At 40.4% G+C, this 21,483-nt stretch overlaps 1 protein-coding gene across 1 annotated transcript in view; it reads right to left on the bottom strand.

Moving 5' to 3' along the window:
• AGBL1 (ATP/GTP binding protein like 1) overlaps positions 1–21,483 on the bottom strand; it is a 306,575-nt gene that overhangs the window by 189,657 nt on the left and 95,435 nt on the right. The window contains exons 9-16 of the mRNA XM_027884984.1: positions 21,128–21,201; positions 18,922–19,038; positions 17,341–17,942; positions 15,642–15,725; positions 14,504–14,596; positions 13,987–14,135; positions 10,597–10,684; positions 2,643–2,787 (exon numbers count right to left, since the gene is read on the bottom strand). Of these exons, the coding sequence (XP_027740785.1) occupies positions 2,643–2,787; positions 10,597–10,684; positions 13,987–14,135; positions 14,504–14,596; positions 15,642–15,725; positions 17,341–17,942; positions 18,922–19,038; positions 21,128–21,201 (1,352 nt within the window). The remainder of the gene's footprint in view (positions 1–2,642; positions 2,788–10,596; positions 10,685–13,986; positions 14,136–14,503; positions 14,597–15,641; positions 15,726–17,340; positions 17,943–18,921; positions 19,039–21,127; positions 21,202–21,483) is intronic.

Below are 21,483 nucleotides of genomic sequence, written 5' to 3'. Positions count from 1 at the left end.
GCACACTTGTCCCAACAATACTTTAACTAAAACATATCAATTCACTGAATGACCCTTACACAGTAACTTATTGTCTGTACAGCTCAGGGCTAAATTTTAACTGACATTTATGGGACAAGACATTCCTGTTCCTCCAACCTTAGAACTCACCATCTTTCAGGCTGCTTTCCCAGTGTTGAAATAGAGCCATGTAAACATAGAAGTGAAATTTACAGTCATCTATGCTATAAAACAATTAAAATACTGCTCAATAAAGTAAATTTAATTATTAAATGCATATAACAATCTCACATAGATACAGAGAACTCAATATAATCATTTACTTATTTTTCTGGTACCCAGTGAAACTTAATTGGATATAGCTGCCACTGAGATTTCAGCTAGATATCCAAACAATTAAGACTGTGATGTAAAAATAGATAAATTACTGTTCATAAAAGAAATGTAATTACTAATGTACAAGAAGTAATGAACTGCAGAGTGCGTCCAGTTCAAATAGGATTCTGCACTCTATTTCCTGCAAATGTGCCTGTAACTATTAAAAATATATGATATTTAAAAACATTTTCAAATTACTAACTCCATATACAAGTTTATCTTCTTCCCCAAAGCACTATGTGTTTAATTGAGCCCTTGGGTTCATAGTCATTTTTAATTTATTATTGATATGTAAAACCAACACACTTCACCAGTGGACAAATGCTTTAAAATGCAATCTACTGATGCACAAACCTGATTTGGTTTATTTACTGTGGAAATTAAAGTAAAATGGAAATGTGTATATTGCATCACTCGACATTTTAAATTAGCCCAAGCAAAGAAGCTATTTAGAATTATTAGAGGCAATGATTTTGCTTTGGCTAAAGAGTTGGACATGACCATATATCCTTCTTTTCTGACCATAATTTCCATTTACCCAACTTTATGGTCCTTATTGGGTCTGAGTTAATTTAAACTTTTCCTGGGGCAAATTTCCTTTAACTTCAATGAGCTTTTTATTTGAAGAGACAGTGAAATATTTAAAGACCTGGTCCTGCAAGTGTAGGAATAACATCTTTTTCATGTCTATTCTATTCATTCAGGAGCAGGTGAGATATTCAGGGATTCCCAGAGTGCACAAACTCTCCAAGTCTCTCTTGCTGTGTGCCAGCAGAAGATAGAAATCACTAACAGTAAAATAATCATGAGGCACTGCTTTTACGTGAAACACGCATGATGGTGAATAAGTCCACGCAATTCTTCAGTATTGTATTTGTTTTTGCCTCCTCAGACTGTAAATATATGTGCCTTCAAGGCTACAGGTCAAACCCCACTACTGGAGCATACACTCTTCCTCGTGGACTTTGAGGAGTAACTGGTACCCATAAGCCTGATAAGAAGCGAGCTGACAGACGTGTTTTGGACTGTGAAGGCTTGGCTGGCCTTCTCCCAGATATTGGAAGCAGTTTCTTTGAGTATCTATAATGGGATGCAAAGCAGTTGATGAGAGACTTGTTTGAGTGGGAATTAATCTAAGCCTAACTCTGCTGGCATGCCAAGCAGGGTGCTGAGTACGTGGGGGAGGACACTGTCCCTGTGAAAGCACAGTCTCTAATATCTGGGTAGGTAAACCAATTCCATAACAAAAAACAGAGTGAGCTTCAACTCTACCAACCCACACCAGCTTTTACTGCCCAAAAGAAAATGTATTCATAGTGGAAACTGAGGGGAGAAGGAAGGAGAACTGATCTACTGGAACTGTATGGTTTTCTTCTCAGTGACACCTTCCTCATCTTTAACAAAAAAGCACAGCTACTCCCAGAACTATTCATTTCCCTTCCTTCATCCTACCTTCCTTTCAGACTTTGGCATCCAATTATAGAGAAAGGACATCGGATGCCTTTCCCAGAAAACTCCCTTACTGTCTACCCCTGGCCAGAAAAGGCCCTAGAAAACAAATCCTTCCCCAGGAAGCAAATTTGGTACAACTCAATAATTCAATTTATGCTTTAGAGATGTATTCTTTTAGTTTCTGTACTGACAGCACTAGTGGGAGTGTCACAAATGCCTACTGAAACTCCAGCTGGCAGAGGAAAAAGTTGGTAAAGGATCAGGTGAGGTCCAGCACTGTGGTGCTGTTGGGTGCAGCTCTGAAAGCTCAACTGTTACCCCCTGCCAGGAGGATCATGCAGCACATCTGAGTTGCCAGTAGCTTTAGCCTCCTGCTTCCCACCCCTCCAGGAGGAAGATCCTGCAACCCCAAGCGAATGGAGACACCTTTGGTTTGCATTATGACTGGTATAAGCACTAATGGTTTGTACCTCTCGTTTTCCTAGACAGAAATTTCTCCTACGGCATCCTGGGCTTTAGAACTGACAGGGACTGCAGTTGTAAACAAGACATTGACACCATCATGATCATAGAGTGGTTTTGGTTGGGAGGGATCCTAAAGATCACCCAGTTCCAACCCCCAACCTTGCCATGGTCAGGGGCACCTTCCACTAGACCAGGTTACTCAAAGCCCATCCAACCTGGCCTTGAAGACTTCCACAGATGAAGAAGTGTTAAAACAATCCTCTGTCTCATCTCAAAATCTACACATACCCAAGCAGCCCTAACCTGTCAGGACCATTATCTTATCTAGGCGGACATGTCAGTGTTACCATCATTGTGGAGTAGGTATAGGGGTAATGGTAGGCCAGGTAACAGACATCATCTTTATGAGGGAACTTGATGCTGAAGGTGAGTGTGTAGTAGAACTTTCCTCTCATGCCTCCTCCTGCAGCTGCCCTGCAGTGGTAGTGGTTTCTGGAAGAAAAGAAAGAGGAAGAAAGTAAATATTTTTCACTTCTAGATGCACATTTGGAGCAGCCACAAGAGAACTAAGCATTCAGAGAAGCATTCACACTGAAGTTTCATTTCATGCTGCAGGATGGGCTTCAAACTCAACCAGTCATTGTACAGAGGCTCCCTACAAGTACAATAAATCCAATCCCAGTAATGAGCAGGTGCAGCCTGCATGAAAGAAGGAAGGTTAAAGAAACCACAGGTCCACTGGACAGAGATCCAAACAGGGTCGCCATGGTGAGTAGCACAAATCAAGGTAGTACACCAGCTTCAGGGTGTCCTGAGATTTGTAACAGGACACAAAGACCAGCAGGGAGTGAAGAGGCAGAACTGCATGAGGCAGTACAGAGCACTGCCAGTCACATGCTGCTGACGGATGGGAGCAGTCTCACAGGGAAATAACAGTTTGCTTCATTTTGTGAAAATGCAAATAAAGAAGCAGCCAGCTAATACTAACTCATATAGCACAATCCAGACATATTTAAACTAATGCATTCAGCTAACACTGCCGTATTTCTTCAGATACCCAAATTATCTTGCTTAGAGATGCAGGTTTCTATTCAAAGCTCTGAACAATGCCATGTGAAAATATTCTATGAAAAGCTTGGAGATTTAGAAAATATGAATACCCTACCAAACCAACCATTCAGTTCCACCGCAGGAGGAAAAGTAATATTTCAGACACAAAAATAAATAATAAATAAGACAAACACAAAAATATTCCATCAAAGGCTCTTTGTTGAGTAGGAAGAGGAGGAGAGCAGGTTTGGGTAGAAACTGAGCATGAAGGAGAAATGGCCTCATAAAGATCTGCAGGTTGTAAGCTACCCAAAGAAATCTTCTATTTTGGATCCCTCCTTTTTGAACCCTTGAGCCTCTCCCTCTCAGGGAACAGTGAGGATCAACTACTCCCTAAGAGATGAGGAGCTGAGCTTGGTGTGGAAGACAGAAGAGCTCACCAGGCAGGGTCAGCTCCCACAGTACCTGAGAAGGGCATGCCTGGGGGCTGCAGATGGGTTCAACTACTGGTTCAACCACACATCCAGATCATCAGACAAATTTGTGGTAGTGAGGCAGGTCTGGGTCAAGCCATAAAGTCAGTCCCAGTGTCGGGGTACAGATCATCAGCCTTGATGATCTGGCAAAGCAGGGACACAACAGTGACTGAGCTGGAGCCTCACAACAGAGCTCTAGGTGAGGCTAGTCAGCATCATCAGGGTCTAACAGTGGTGCACAGGTCCTTGACAGTGCCTTCAAGAAAACTAAAAAAAATTATAGTGAGCTTCTCAGTCTACTTTCACGACCAGATCTCTTCCAGGAAACTTATTCTGATGAAGAGATGACTTCAGGCTGAGGAAGAAAGTTTTCTTTCAGCAGAGATGAAGAGACAAATCATGTACTTTAGGGAGAAGTCTCATAGCAAATTTCATCCATAAGTACATTTCAAACAATATTTTTCCCATATTGCACCAATTATGCTGTTGCTGAACCTTCTGATTCCCAAGGACTGTGAGGTTTCTTTGACAAATGTTATCATCAATGTTGCATTAAAATGCAAAATAGAAGAGGCAACCAAAAGATGCAATTTCAGCTCCTGAATTTTACAATACTAGTTTATTTTGTTGCCCTTCATTTTTATTCAAAGGGGAGGAGAGAAAAGATAATTATTCTTGTCAAATTCTCTGAAATAATCAGCTCTTTTTCATAAGGGAGACACAATACAATGCTGCTGGATTTTCACCTGAATTCAACAGTCAGGAACACGTGGGTTGATTGATACTGACTGGATCAATAGATAGTGCAGGAACACTGAGTCACAATGGCAAACGAAAAGGTCTATGATTTTGTTCTCAGCTGAACTCTTAACCCCAAGATTTCCTTTGCAAATAAACCACCTTAATATTGGACAAGGAAACTCAGAGGGGAAAAAAATGCAATGAACTCACAAATATATAAACATCTACTTAGGCAATATATGTGTATTGTGGTAGATCAAGGGTTAGTGTCTAGTCTTTTCTTAAAGTCAGAACAATGACATTTAATATAGTTCCTGTTAATTTTGACAATGAAGGATAATAAAGAACTCTTTCTTGTTTAGTGCAGAAGGGAAGTGCTCATCTCCATAGCTCTTATTATACTCAGTTCTACTTGGAAGATTAGATGACCTTATTTCTAAAGAACTGTCACAAAGTGTTGTGTTCTTCCAAGTCCTCACCTCCAAGTTTACACTGGGAGGAAGCAGGTTTTTGCAGGCAGATACTGCCTAAATATCTTACATACACATTATTCCCACATGTGATGCTCCAGTAAAGGATTTTCCCTCTATTGTCTGTAATTCTGCAGCCCAAAGTGTCTCTCTTGCCTAAAATGGCCACTTAACCCAGAGGTTTTGCAGCATCAGACACCTCTGACCTTGATGCTACACTGATAGTTAATGGTCCTTACTCTGACTGCTCAGATGATACAATCCTGTGGGTACTGATGCACAGCATCCTCACAGCACTGCTTAGCAGTGCATTTCATTCTTGTTCTGAGTATCTCTGCTGTTCCACCTAACTACCCACCCAGAAAAGACACCTCCACGCTTTTGAATCGCTGCTTGACAACTGCTTTTTGTCTGTAGCAAACTATCTGGCAGCAACAGGAAGTTTACAGGTGGCTTTGGGAGGCTTCAACATTCTTCGCTGATGTATTAAAAAGAAAAAACCCCTGCATGTAAGCAGTGTAAATTATCATGTACTTTTACTGCATATAATCTGGTCTCCTCACAATCCATTATACAGAGCAGCAGCTCTGAATATTTTTAAAAGAAACCTAAAAAAATAGCATTTTTCCTCTTTGCCTCCCTCTCCTCCTACTGCTGTCAAGACAAAATGACTCTATTGCTTCCTTTTTCCTCCACCAGATTGATGGTTTTTTTTTGGTTCCTCACCACTTTTTCATCGCAACACCCTACAATATCAGCATGGAGCCTAAAGCAAAAAGCAAGGAAAAGAAAAGGAAAAAAGACCCTGGCAACATCTGCTTCCCCACTACATTATTTGTCTTCTCTTTCAAAAAAATGTTGGAAGTCTCTCATGCTGTCGAGAAACTAACACACTGATTATTGGAAAGAAAAAATAAGGCCAAAGTGTGGTTTTCTCAATGAGCATGCAAGCTGTATCTACTGTGCCTTTCAGTCACTTTGTAATAGTGAAATCACTTTTCTTGCTGTTCTCCTTCAGAAAAAATGTACAGGTAGTATGTTTCCAGCATAGCTGTGATGAAAATTTAATTAATAATAATTACAATGCTACTTATCACTTACTTTGCACAATAATTTTTAGTGCTTAAAAGATCTTTGCAAACATTATCTAATTAAAATATGCTTCCCATTTATCTCTTTCCATTCTTTGGGTGGCAGATAAGTGACTTTAATTTTCTACACTTTACAGATGGGAAAACAGAGACAGACAGGTTAAGCAACTTGGACAAAGACGCAAGTAGGAAAGGAGTTGAATTGTAACTGAGGAATTCAAAAGCACCAAACTATTCAGGAACAGTGTCTCTTGGCCATCTCTTCTTTAGACTTCCCATCTGCAGCATTTAGCATGGTAAAAAGCACTGCTGGGTGATGGAATACAGCATTTATCAGCTTAGACCACAATGGTCAAAGAAAGTATCAATATTCTGGCTTTCTGGGCCATTTCTAAACAAGCTGCTTTGAAAATGTTTGTCACTTCTAACCTGCTGATGTATTCCCTTGGTACAAAATACTTCCCACCTGGAGTTTGGTGTACTTATTTTACGTCTCCTGACCTTATTACATCTTAAGTGTGACTATTAAGTGCAACACCCTCTAGTAATACCATCGTTCATACAATAAAAAGCAGTATTTTAGCATTCACTGGGCATAGCTGTTATTTTGAAGTCTGCTGCACTGGAAACTGGAAAATGCACAACACAAGTTCCTTCTCAGGGGCCAAATCCATGTTGAGGCATTTTTGTTGTCAGGATTTCAGGCAGAATCCCAGTAGAATTATAATATTCCCACAGCCATCTTGCTGTTAAGGTGTTCAGTCATATTGCAAAGGCCAGGTGCTCTCAAAATGAGACTGGTGTCTCAGCCCTCTCACAGATCTCATTAGAGCTGAGAGGTGACCTGCTAACGTTATGATGATTATTTCATCTAATGTGATTATAAAGATGCTGAAAAGAGAAGACCTAGTTCTGACACCATTATGATCACTGAACAGCCAAATTTTTAGTGGTGAGATGAGAACAAAACCCTCCGTGTACCTCATTACCATCCATGAACTGACTATTGTCTGAAAAAGCTGGAGGTTAGATAATATGCTTAGAATGAGCCACAAAACCAAAAGGCACAAGCACATTGTCACCAATTCAGCATTCAGCTGCCATTGTTCCTTAAATACTTTGCCAGAAAGGAATATTATTCAGTGCATAAAAGCTGCCAAGACAGCAAGAGAATTAGATGATCTTATAGTAACTGCAACTGTTTATCAAGGGTGTATCCTGTCACTTCACAGAGAGGCAATAAAATAGAGCAGAAGAGTCACTCAGCTTCTTTTTGACAAGAGCTCTGCTCATATTCTCCATATCATAAAAACTCTTGTGAGACATATGAGAAAGGTACACGATGACACATCTGTGCCACAACATTCATCTTTATGAGTGAACTACCCCATCTTCAGGGAAGATGAATGCCAAAAAGAAGCCAATGTGCTTCACCCAGACATCTCACCAATGAGCCTTTCCTCCCACTGTCCTTCAGCTCAGAGGTGTCTCTCAGTGAAGGCCCTGCTGCAAAAGCAATTCAGGGCATCTTTAAATTCCTTTATATTTTTTAAGTATATCACTCTTTTCCTATATTTATGAACAACTCCTGTTTTATGAATAACTCCTTGTAAAATAATTAGATGAGGTCCTCATCAAAATGTTCACTCACATCCCAGGACACCTGTGAACAGGGAGAATGGAAATGAAGTGAGTTTGTTCCCCAAAACACTGTCAGCGTGATATTTCTATAGCAATCCCATTTCTTCCTCATCTGAGAAACCCCAAACACCCTATCTTCACATTCCCTCACCCATACAAATCTTCAGGACAGAGAATCTCTTTTATAAACACTGCAATAAAAACATTAGAGTTTCAATAGAGGTGAAAGTGCATGAATATGCATGTATGCATATTCTTCTATATAAAAAAATATGTGAAAACTTGGACAAATAATGAGAGACAACAAAAGTAGAGTTATCCTAGATGATTATATTGACATATAATTTAATGCACAGCTAGAAAACACAGAATATTCCAAATCAATGAAATTATTCTCTCATATATTTGGAACAAGAATCTAATTACAGGCTTAATTGTACAATCATGGTTTAATCTTGGAAGTCAGCTGCTGTTTAATCACTGCACAATAGCTGCCTTATTAATGACATGGGAAGCCACTGCTCTGATATTCAGTGTGTAAAGTCTGCACAACCAACAGCTTGTACTCAGAGAAGCCAGAGATTACAGGCATGTAAAGGGAAACCACTGCACCACCCTATATTAGTTTTTGAGGTAGAAAAGGTTGAGATTAGGTGAAGGAAGGTTAGTGAAGAATACCTGAAACAAAATAGCTACTCAAATTGCTATAGACAGATGCCAAGTAGAGAGGGGATAACCTGAGCCTTCAGCCCATCCCTCTGCCAAAAAAAACCCCCAACAACAACAAAAACAAACAAACAAAAACCAACAAAAAACCCCACACAACAATTAAAAACAAACAAACAAACAAACAAACAAAACCACTCCAAACACCCAAAAAAGAAACCAAAAAAGATTGCCACAGAGGTTGAGACGGCTTCGAATTTTTTTGGTGTCAACACAATTTTAAGGCTCTGCTACTTCTGAAACGCAGTCCATTATCTTTGGGTTTATTGTCTCATCAAACCCACTTGTGAACACAGCCACCTCTGAAACTAACACAAATACAATTTCAAAAAAAGAGAAATCCCATTGTTTCACAGTAGTTTCCAAAAGCAGCCTCACCACAAGAATTAATTAAGAAATGATTACCACTTGGAACATCAAAAAAGTTCAGCTTTTTCCTGAGCCCCACTTACCACGCCAGACATTTATGACCATTAATTCTGTTAACACCTTTCTGTTTTCTTGTATTTCCATGTCTGCAGTCACCAAGGTGGCCCAAACTCTGAACTTCAACTGCAAGGTATTAGCCACAAGAACCAGAATTTTGGCTTGTTTATGCAGTTCCTGATGCAGCACTTACAGCATTCTGAGAGACTAAGAAACTGCAGTGATGCAAACTTGCGAATAGGAATCATGGTAGAAATATTAATTAGAAGAACAAAAGAAAAAGGGGAAAACATATCGCTCAAGCATTCTCAGACCCATCTTTTTGGTTCATGACAGGTACAGCAAGGATAAAATAATTACTTAACATTAAATGCTGCAGTGTTTGATGTGAACTTCACCCATAATGCTCTAACTGTTCATCTTCAACATACAACCTCTTTTTTCCAGTGTAGGTCTTCTTGCTTGCACTGCCCCAGGCTACATCATTCCCAGACATCCCACTCACAGGCATTTAACTGAATACATTTACTCATACCTGTAATTTTCCTACTTGTTCTATTCTGTCCCCCAGCCTTCAACTCTGCACATATTATCTAATCCAAAACATACCAATTATGCTAGTCCTGCAAACCCTTTCCATCGTCATTTTTAAAATAAATAGCGTAGTGGATAACATTCTGGAAGACTTGAGAAAATAAAACAGTTCATTCAACCTCTTGAAACACCAAGCTCTACACTTGTCTCCTTTAACTGTAATAAGCAGGATGAATCAGGGATCAGTTTTCTGCATGAAAATGAGAAACCTGAGTGAGAATGTCTCACATGAGTCAAGATCCAGCTCAGATACAAATTAAAGATGAGACTGATCAAGTGTTTTTCTTCTAAGGCTCTGGCACACTGGAAAAACATCCTGAAACAGGGAACTTGCATAAATCTCATCACTGAGCTTGTGAGGACTCTGTTGCTTTGCCCCCGCAGAAAGACAAAACTTCCCATAGGATAGTAGGATTAATCCCTACTGTTCCTGCTGTCAGGACAGGGTCTATATGGTGCCAGTCAGCATGGTCCACAGATCAATTTGCCTTCTAGGGTGCTTGGAAGAGAAGGGAAGGTCATGAAGATAATAAGGTATAAATTCACAGACAAAGGTGTATTTGTATATGGTTATTTCTTCATATATATTTGCATAGGTGTATATAGTGCATGTACATATACACCCTTCCCACACAACCCTGTGTATGTCTAACCCCTTCTTTATCTGTTCAGCTCCTACATCTCTTAAAAAAGTCACTGCATGCAACAGAAAAACAGTGATCTCATACAGCTCATTCCTTCATGGACAGGGGGAAAAGCCAACTTCCCTACTTTAGTGGGTTGAGCTTCCTTCTGTTCCTGGCTGCATCAGCAAGGTTTGAGCACTCCCCATTCCCTTTGCACTTCCTTCCTCCTAGGGAAGTGAATTCTGCACATGCCCTGTTTCTCCCCTGGCATCTAATATTGAAAGTTCACTGGGAGCTGTTTTCTGAAGGTGGAAGCACATAACACATTGAGCCAGCACCAATGTAGAGACATTTGGAACAGGGAGTACTGATGGTGAGAGGTTCATGACATCAATACAGTTAACAGAAGGGAAGCAGTGGAGGAAGGAAGGCACAAATTATTCACCAAAAGCACACTTACTTGTAGTAGCAGATATCATAGCCTGCCCGAATCCAGCGAGGCCTGCCCTGGAGAGCTTCCTTCACTGAGTACATGACCGGCTGCATACCTAACCAAAAAAAGATAGTTTCAATTGACATGACTTCCCTGACTGGAAAAGACAGAAGTGGGAAGGGAAAGGCTAAACAAGAAGCCACAGTATTTTGCCCTTGCTTTCTCTGCAGATAGTTTATGCAAAGTAAATACATTCCCAAAACCCTGTGCTTTGTTCTGATATAGCTATGTCTCTACAAAAAGCACCTCCAGAAGAAATGAGCTCAATGGAGTTTATTAAAAAATAAATTATCCTACTGGCTGCAAAGGAGGACTTCATTCTGTTTACAAACAGAGGAAAGGAAAGGAAAGAAAGAATAGGAATCAAGGCATCTGCAAGATCAGTAATTTGGTTAGTCCAGTATTTTATGCTTGGTTGCACTAGTATTGAACTCTTAATCCTACCACAGCATTAGAGATCAACGGTGCATCCAACACCCTACCTTCAGAAAACAGCAAGGAAAACTAGAAGGCTTTAAACTTACTATTAGACCTCAATAACCCCTTTGTGTCATCAGTGCTGATAACAATAGCATCCATCTTTGTACCATATTACCCCAGAGGATGACTCCTTCCTGACCTTCAAAATTTTGTGCTCCGAGGTAGGAGGCTTTCTCTGATCTGTGCTGTGTATACATTACTCACAGCTCCATGAAGCCAGCCCATCTGCAGGCAGTTCTTTGTATCAAATTCCTTTGCTGTACACACCTATCTGCTATTTTACAGGCACGGTGAGGACGCTGCCCTCACAGCAAAGCTCTCTGCACGTGGTGTCTCTGGTGAGGGGCTGGGGCTGCAGGGGTGGCTGCTGCCAGCCAGCTCCAGTGGACCCAGCACAGCCCACAGCTGAGCCCAGCGATGATTGCTGGCAGCACTTCTGTGAAAGCATATTTAAGAAAGAGAAAAATGCCCTTTCAAGTATTTTTGCATGTTGATAAGTTGCCCCCTGAGCCTTCTCTTGGCTGTTCTTGTGCTGGGAGGAGGTGATGCTTGAAAATCATTAATACTGATGACATATTTCCATAAGCAGCTATTCAGTTCTCTTCTTCCTTTGGGTTTCTGTGTTAAATTCTCCAATACTTTCAGAGCCAGAAAGTGTATCAGCAGCTATGCCTTTCCAGCTCTTATTTGGCTGTGCTGTGCTGTGGCATGGCACTGGCACTCACCTACACCCAGGAGTAACCTCTCTATTGCCGCTTCCTGAATCATTGCCCTGAGTCACATACAAGAAACAACTCTGTTTGGTTCCAGGATATGGGCCAGAGCAAGTTTAGGGAGTCACAGGTCTGTCCAGATGCCCAGTTTATCAGACAAGAGATGTGGGGCTCAGGGTCTGCAGGGCTCTCAATGTCCCAAATGCCATCTCCCGCCCTTCTCTCTGAGTCCAAAGGACACAAACTGGAAACTACCTCAGAGCAGTGGTTGATACTAGTCTACCATCTCATTTTAATTAAAAAAAGTAAAATGAATCAGTTTTTCCTTCCCAATTTCCCTATGGAAATGCTCAATTTTAGAAAACAAACTGAAATCAAGCTTTAGATGAAATCCCGTTATTTCCCATGGTAAAGCACGTCAGTGAAAATGAGAGAAGGAGAGTGGTGGAGGCTGCAACCCCTGACTTGCTTTGCTCCTGGCCACAACTATTTCATTAAATATCCTTTTTGCTGGTTTGAAAGTCGCACAGTGCCATCTAACCAAGAGCAAAAGGGAAAAATCAAACTGGACAAGTAACCAGAAGTTGCCACCCAGGGCATTTTGCCACTACATCACAACTGGAGGCTTTTAGTAATATAGTGTGGGCATAAACCCAGGACAAGTGCAGAGGGAATATGGCAAATAAACAGCATCTCTTACCAATGGTCTGTGTAAATGTTATGCATGTGCTGGGAAGGGTAGTGAGCCTCGCTCAGCCAAGCTAGAAAAGCTGGAGCTTCACTGCCCACTCAGAGCAGCAGAAGTAACCCACAGAAGATTTGTTTGGTAGCCAATCCCATGTACAAGCCATCCAAAAGTGAGACAGGGCTTAGCCTCCCTCCTTACTCCAGATGGTATTTTCACATTTCTCTTCCAAATATATTTTTTTGTGGCATGCTTGAACATGTGAGTCATGTACAATTTCAGGTACACAAAATGAGATTATAAATGCTGACAACAGCCAAACTAGCAGATAACAAACAACCTTCCACCAATAATAGCCTGAATTTCTGGTTGTGAAGATAACAGTGGCTGCATCAAGGGTTGTACTGAGGTTTACAGTAGGACATCAACATACTTCATTTTTAGGCTCCTACCAGACATACCACTCTGAATGGTTTGGTAATTCAGAGAAGTAGTAAAAGATGACAAAAATAAATAATTTTCAGTTGAAATCTATATGAATATTTGAACTTCAGCCCTCAGGTTTAAAACACAAATGCCTCATAATTCGTCATGCCACTCATCCAGCCAGTTTCACATATACGAGTGACAAGTGATTCCAGCTGTTAATGTTATTTGTTTTAGGTACATTGATCTTGAGAGAGTTGTCCTGGTGATGCTAAAAGCTGTAGCCACAGGGCTTCAGAGGAATGCAAAGTCTGATATTATGGACTTATTAAACATTCTGAGTCAGGTCTTGAGCTGGTGTAAATTAACACAGCTCCATGGAAACAAATAAAAAAAAACGCCCAACCTATGCCAGCTAACAATTCAGTCCAGTCTCAATGCAGAAGAAATAAATTTTCTTCTGAAATGAGTATTGAAAGATGGGATTTGCCCTGCCTATTTCTGAGCAATGCTGCCTTCCTCCTGAACCATGGGCTATGACAGGAGCTCAAAGAGAGCAAGGAGCAGAATTCTTTATCATCATTAATACCAACAGAAGTTTTATTAGGTCTGAAGTCAGAGATGTCTTTCTGGATAAACCCAAAGAAACATGAATATTTGTTTGAGGATTATCACATTTACTTAAATCTTAGAAGTACTTTCCAATCCTGTGCTGCTCATTCAGTTCCAACAGATTGTCTTTTTTCCCACACCTCTCTCAACTCTAATGCCATTCTTCCTCAGTTCTGGTCTATAAGCACAACAGTGACATTTTTTCCCCCCACAAATCCCCTCCCAGGTCTCAATATTCAGTTTATTCCCCAGTCCTCCTGAGGTTAGAAAAAAGGTACTTTGACAAATCTGAAGTGACTTTTTTCAGTGTATTTCAGGGCAGATAACATTAAACTTACAGTCTCCCTTATACTTATAGATATGGAAAGTTCAAAACCTTTATGGCATTAAAAAGATATTCCTGTGAACAGAAGGCTACCCCAATTCCCCAAGGACTCATACCATAATTAAACTGGCTATTGAACTTCTCACAGTTGATAATGTTGAAGCGATAGGGAACTGCTAACTTCATGTCACGGACTTCGAAATAGAACCACTGGTGATGTTGGTTGCTGTTGACATCTGCATTCATAATTAAGTCATACTCAAACCTGTTTAACAAAAATAGAAGAAATATTGGCCATGAACACCCCATGTCTGCCAGTGAACGTGCTGACAATAGGCTATACAGTCAAATTGAATAATCTTTTCTGAATTTCAGAGAACAGCATTAAACTCACGAAGCCCAAATACCTTTAAATATTCACACTGTATTAGTCTTGTCAAAACATTGTGAGCTCTGATTTCTTACTCCTGTTGCTTTCACGATGGTTTAGGTTTTAGAAGGCACGATTAGCTCTGTGCCACTTAACCTGCTTCCCTGGCTGGCCCTTTCCAAACCCAGGAGAACAGCCACCATTCCATGCTGTGGTTGCAGCAGGAAGGCAGGCGGGGGCACGTCTGCTCCGGGTGTACTTACTCACGCACTTGGATGGCTTTGCGAAGGTTTCCCGATTCAAACTTGGAGAAGAATGTCAGACAACCTGGAGCTTGAGCTGGGCTTGAGGAACTGCTGTAAAGCAAAGCAAGGACACCTATAGCAGGCTGCTTCGAAGACAAGCTTTCCCCAGCACATTTTGTATGCTATAATCGGCTTTAATAATTTTTTTTTAATAAGTAGAATGCTGGGCAGTAGCAAGAGGTGAGCAAATCCATAATCCTCCTATCTGATGCACCTTTCCTTTCTACTCTTGCTTGGTAATTCTAAATCACATCCTTTTCCCAATACTCCCTTTTGTCACAGTTCATGTTTGCTTTCTTTATTCCAACTACTTTCCCACTGGGCTATTCCTATTAATTCATTAATTGCAGAAGGCAGCTTTATACAATTACTACACATGTACTCTTCACTCATCTGTATAGTTTCCTTCTCCTATAGATTAGAAATTTGTAAGTTAATCTTAAACAACTTCACAATTTTCTCCTACCTCAAACTGTCCTTCACCTTTTTTCATCTTAAGAATGTTCTCCAACTCATTCATTCTTCCTCTGAATGCATCTTCATCATATTTGGAACCCTCTCAACTGCCCTGTGCTACACCTCAAAGACCACTATTGCTGACCACAGCTGAGCACTTAAAGCAGTTCCCAAGGCCAGATGTGTGGTTTCCAGAAGACTTTTGTGAGTGTCATACTTAAAAAAAAATAGTACATCTACAGCCCATGACACTGGCTGTGCAGACACTCAATGGGAAATGCTGCTTCAGGGTGCAGAGAAACTGGTATAATCCCCACCACCAGTCTGAATGTCTCTGTTCCAAATCGCTACATGCATCACAGACATATCCAGGGACACCATACAGTCTCTTTGATGTATGGATTCTCTTGGTCTGTCTAAAAGTTTTGAGGGTCTCCTGCTCCAGTGACTTCCACAACAAATCCTTCCCTGGAGTCACATACAAAAAACCTACTCCTCCTGGATATTTTCTTACCTTGGGCTTTAGCTCCTGTGTTATTTCTTCTTTACCTCTATCAGAGCTGTACAAGTAAACCGAGCTCACCACCCAGCCCAGCACTGATAGTGCCCCTGGTTATAACACTCAGTTGAAGTTACCCACCTGGGCTCATCCAAATCAAACACAGTTCTGCCGATCACATCACCTGGTTGGATGAGGCGGCGAACATCATCTAGGACTTTGTCCCTAAGAGAAAGAAAGCAGTAACTGTAATGAAACTGATAAATCTCAATATAGTAGATTCTTCTAGAAGTAATATGAAGAATCTTCAGAAATTCTTTCCAGGGACTGGTGAGGAAGGAGTTCAATATGCTAATTCCAGGTGAACTTTTTCTTTTCCCACCATGAGAATGCATCTGCTCCATTCCCATCACTAGTTGCCTTTTGGGTTAAATGACTGATTCTGCAAAATTTCTATTTTCTATAGTATTGTGTCAATTTTGATTTATCCACAGTTTTTCCTAGTCAACACCAACCTCCTAAGTGGCCAGTCTTGCCCTGTGAGGAAATATCTGCCATAACTTATAAACCTACTAGTCTGACTCAAAGGGAATCTGGACTTTAAGTCAAGCTGATTTCTACTGTTTAAACAGAGTTTCTCTAATTCCTAAAGATCATAAGATATGGAATACCAGAATTTCTTCCTGACCTTTGAAGCAATCATGTTATGTCATGATTAGTCCCATTTCAGCTGTGCAGTTACACATGTTGTTATAGCCATAAAAGAAAAGCTTCTAGAGCAACAGTGCAAGATGGTAGAGTGATTTTGCCTCTAAATCTAAATAAGATTTCTAGCTTTTATATTGCTGCAGAAAGAATCATTCTCTCTAGAGATCAGAAACCAGTGTTCTTCACAAAAGCCATTTGATTAGTGTTGATCAGCTCTAAAATTTAACATAGAATCCAGCCTCTTTGCTATCTGCTAATAATTCCCTGTACCACTAAGAGGAAATGTAAAGTCATTGCACACAGCCACACATGAAACAAACAAAATTGTGGTATTTAAGAGCATCCTCTCCCAGCACAGCTTCGAAACACAGCTGCCCACTCATCTGAACACCTAAATAAAATGAGAGGTCCTTTCTGAGAGGACAGAAAGGATTTTCCCTCAAAGAGCCAGATAGGACCCAATGCTGCAAGCACTGAAGGTGGCTAAGTAAAGAACAAGATCTAAGGTAAAAAAGTATCCCAAAAAGACACAGAGTCATCTTCATCTCTAACATGGGCTTGTTCTCATTTGTGTTCTAACAAGGTCACAGATTCACAGCATGCTCTGGGTCTTAGTCTGGTTACTTGAATGAAAAGCCTCTAGTAAATTTATATCAGAACTTTGAGCAGCTGAGTCCTGTCACAAACATCACTATATCAATACATTTATCAATAACTGGTTTAATCAATAACAATTTGAAATACTATATAGTTGAGTCTTTATGGATTCACAGAAACCATAAAAATCTCTCTCCAATGTTGCCACTTCCACCTTGATCTGTGAGACAAAGAAAGCAACACAGACAGTGCACAGCTCACCCACTGACACAGAGAAAGTCCATATCAAAGGTAGGGAGTAGGCTTGCTGATTCCCAGTCCTGTTCCTAATCCAGGGAGATGCCAATTCCCTTTCCTAGGGAGGAAAACCTAGATAAGATCACCCTGCTGTTTGGCCTTGAGGCAAATCATTAGGTAGCCAAAAATTTGTTTTATAACTTCCGCAGACACTGAGAAATGTAAGAGTCAGATCCTACCCAAGCCAGTTTTGAGCTGGAGAGCTCTCAGTGTGGTAATTATATGAAAGCACAATCACCTTTGAACTCCCTGCTTGCGCTCCAGCATGGGCTTGCTGTGAGGAGGTGGCTGGTGACCCCAGAAATCGGGAAATGCCAAATCTCTGTAGCCTGGTATGGATTTAACACATTTGGCCCTGGCTGCGTAGAAGTGAGGGCTGTGGAACAGGACGTCCTCTTTGTGTTTCTCCAGAAGATTTCTTACTATGTCTGAGCTCTCCAGCCTCCCTCCAGGACTAGGATCGATTGAGGCCTCACAGTGAGGGTAAAACAGTTTTTTGTACCAAGCAGCATCTTTTGGGAGAGGGCGCAACTCAAGCACATGACTTCTGGCTGCATCTTCCTCTTCACAAGGGTCTGTATCCTGGGCTACTTCTGCAGTGTCTCTCTTTTCATCATTCTGATCCAATCTGCATTCCTTCTTCTTTCTCCAGCTCTGCAGTGGGACACTGAAACTCTGTTCCTCTGGATCTGGTCCCGTCTCTGTGACACTTTGGTTTCTCCATCTGCAGTTTGGATGTTTCGCAGAAGTAGCACTTGGAATGAAATGAAAGGGAGCAGAGGGAAGATTCTCAGTCCTGTCCTTCAAGCTCTTCTCTTCCTCAGACTCCAATTCAAACTCCTTTAAGTTTAAAAAGCAGAAGGAATTAAAAGAAACTAAAGACAGATTGTGCCTCCTTCCAGAGGAAACCTTTCAAGGAAGAAAAGAGGAAATATTTACACATCTCCCAAAACAGTACTCAACCAATAAAACAACCAGAGCAAAATCAGTGCATGGACCACCTGCCAGCATTTCTCTATCCACAAAGCTGTTTCAACAGAAGTCCTCAGAAACCAAAAGGATCCAACTAGAGATGACTCACCCAGATGACTCAACTGAAACCAATTGTTCTAACAAAGAAGGGAAGATATTTTACAAGGCATTTTTTAAAAATATAAATGTTACAGCGGTGTAAAGGCAGCCAATCTGTCATGCAAAACTCCACCCCACCTTCATGCAAGAGTATAATTTAATCCCATTTGGCTACTTATGGTGACAATCAATGTAACAATATTGTGCATACAGGAAACATATTAAACCAGTGGTCTTTTCCAGGCTCACATTTGAATCAGTGTTTTCAGCTCTACTAAATTCCAATACTTGTAATGAGTGCAGTAGTCCATTTTTTGTCCCAAACTGCACTAGGAAAGATTGTTTGAACTGTTCATTTCACTTAGTGGCAGTGCAATCTTCTCTTCCATCAAACCACTAGTTGACAGTATTTATTTTCCACATCTCATTCTGATCTTGGTATAGCTGTTGAAATTGCCAGCAAGGATACAAATTATCTGACAGATTTCTCATGTGGCAATTGATTCAACAGTGCTTACTTAATCTATACCCAGACAAATGGGCATCAAACATTATTCCCTTTATCACTCCTGATTCACACCAATAAACTATAGTAAAAAGTCATAATCTTTGGTTTTTCAGTCTTATAAGACTTACAGGTTTCCTTTTGCAATAACCTTGTCTAGTCATCACTTGTCAATACTCCCTTTCAAGTATTTCCTAAATTCTGGAATATTCATAAATAAAGGAAACCTCACTATGATCATACCTGAAAATTAAGGGAAAGTTCTGGACACATTGCTTCATATTGTCCAAGATCTTCCTCTGGCCTGTCAAGCACTGGCCTTGACCTCAATTTATTCACATCTGTCTCCAAGTCGTAATCCTACAAAAGCAGAATTAGAGAAGCACATAAATTATAAATTCCCCACAAGATGATCTCAACTATCTCAACCATCTCCAGTGAACTGGGGATAAAAACAGGATCTGAAACTTCCACAGTTAAAGTTCCTATGCATTGATTTGCAGACTCACCTGTATCAGATATGAGAACCAAGGCCAAACTGTGTTAAGCATTCAGTCATTGCATTAAAAAAAAACAACCCAAAACCCAAACCAACCAAACAAAAAACCAAACCAACAAAAAGAAACAAAAAACCTCAAAAGAACAGGAAAAGATGGGGTAGGAGGGAAAGATGGAGACATGGCATTGATGACGGCACATTACACTACAACATTATTCAAATAGTTCCACGTGTCTTTAAGTACGTCCCACCAAATGCCATCAAATAAGTGATTTGCTTCTGACAAACAGACTTTTTTCTGCAGCTGTTACGAAAAAAAAATGTCACTTTGCCTGAATGCACAGGTGCCCATGGTGTTTCAAACCCCAAGCCACACTTGTGTCACAAACTGGAGTCTGAGCTACTGTTTGGGCCTACGTGAAAAAGCAATGAAAGGTTGCAAGGAGCATGAGGTCAGGTTAAAAGGATTTGCCACTAACAGCATACTGATGCCTAAGTAGCTTCAAACTTGCTGAAGATTTGGATTCAAAAGAATAGATGGCTGATGTGGTGATTTTGATTTTCATAGAACTGTTTGAACAACTGACAGAAGCACAAGCTGAGTCTCAGTTTGGTTGCTATTGCTTGTATGCACGGATATGTGTTATTTAGCTGTGAAAATGTTTGTAAACCACATCAATACCAGGGAACATCATGCAAAAGATCTTACACAAAAAAAAAGTTAAGTTGAAAGTTCATTATCCATTCCATGCTTGCTTTCCCTTTAGCAAGATTTTTCAAGGAAGATATATGACCAGCACACCAGGCAAACGGTATTTAAAACTCCTATTCAGAACAAACTCTTAGGCAAAAAAAACCCCCAAACTGCTTACATCTACTTGGTAAATCCTTATGAATAATTAAATAGTTCAGAAGCATAGGAGCTGTTTCTGAATGAATAACTAATTAAAGAAGGAGATAAATTCACCATGAACCTTATTCCTAATGAACATCTTGACGAGCTCTAATATTCAGATAAAAACAGCCAGACAGGGGCAAGTTAGGACACTCAGCTAATGTGTGTGGGATTTTTTAAACTTCATTTTTTCATTGGGTGACATCAGTTTAATTCTTGAGGAGAAAAAGACAGGGCAGTAATGAGAACACCCTTTCACAGAAGTCTCAATCATATCTAATTAGACTGTATATGCAACTTCATTTCTTTAATTCGCCTTCCCAAGCCCCTTTATGTGGATAAGACTTATTAGCAGCATTCAGTACTTCACATTTGCATATGAGCTTGTTTGTATTTTCACAAGAAAAAAGTTTGCACTCTCATCCTCAGCTGGTAGGGGTTTTTTTGCCAGTGAGGTCACTGCAGGGAGAGAGCTAAGGAAGAATTCAGGGAAGTATGGAATAATTCCTTTAATTATTTGTCTGTGTAGAACAGCAAAAAAAGAAGGAATATATGTTCGAATGCCCCAGTTGTGGCTTAAAATAACTAACATTTTCCTTAGTGTAGGTGCACAGCCCAAATATGATCTGATATGGGAAGAAAGAGAGGGTTAATCTTTCCTAGGTAACAAATCAATTTTTCATGACTGAGTTCCATTTTTCTGGCATACACCTAGAGGAATCAAAGACCTATCATTTATCTCCGACTGTGTATGTGATTCTAATAGTTGCTGGTCAGTCTCTCTGCAGAAACAGAGAAGTCATCAAATCCACACCATCATGGGTGACAAGATGGCAATGAATAAAATAAATGCAGGGGAACTCTAATGAAAATCAGTGCTTTGTCCTTGTCTTCTTTCAAATATCCTTCTATTATTCATGTAGTGTGTTCATGTAGGACCACAGTCACATATACATTCTCTGCTTAGATAGCCTTTCAGGGTGTCGAAATGGACGATGAAAAGTTTTGCTTTCCAATATGTAGATAATTATGGAAACTATGGCTTGTATACCTACTTCCTCCTTACTCTCCCCATCCTCATTATCCAGGTCTTTTTCAGCCTCTTCCTCTCCATCACTTTCATAGTCACCTATAGGAGTAAAAAAAAGAGGTAGAAAGGTGTTCAACCCAACATCCCTCTCATGTCCGGCAGAAAAATACATGTAAATCCTTTTGTGTGTGCCACACACTCTGTAACCCACCACAACCCTGATTAAAGCAGATCCCATTTGTTAGCCTCGTATAAATGAATTTGGCACTAAGTCACCCAGTTTTTAAAGCTCTGTTCTCTTGGACTCAAGCACTGCCTTTCAAAACCATGACAAATGTCCCCATGGTATGGATCCAACTCATTTTACAAAGCAATACAGAG

This window comes from Empidonax traillii, unplaced genomic scaffold, assembly GCF_003031625.1.
Source record: "Empidonax traillii isolate 1590-97213 ecotype Southwest subspecies unplaced genomic scaffold, ASM303162v1 scaffold158:size1480230, whole genome shotgun sequence".
Classification (NCBI taxonomy): Eukaryota; Metazoa; Chordata; class Aves; order Passeriformes; family Tyrannidae; genus Empidonax; species Empidonax traillii.
This window is presented reverse-complemented; position numbering and strand designations above follow the sequence as displayed.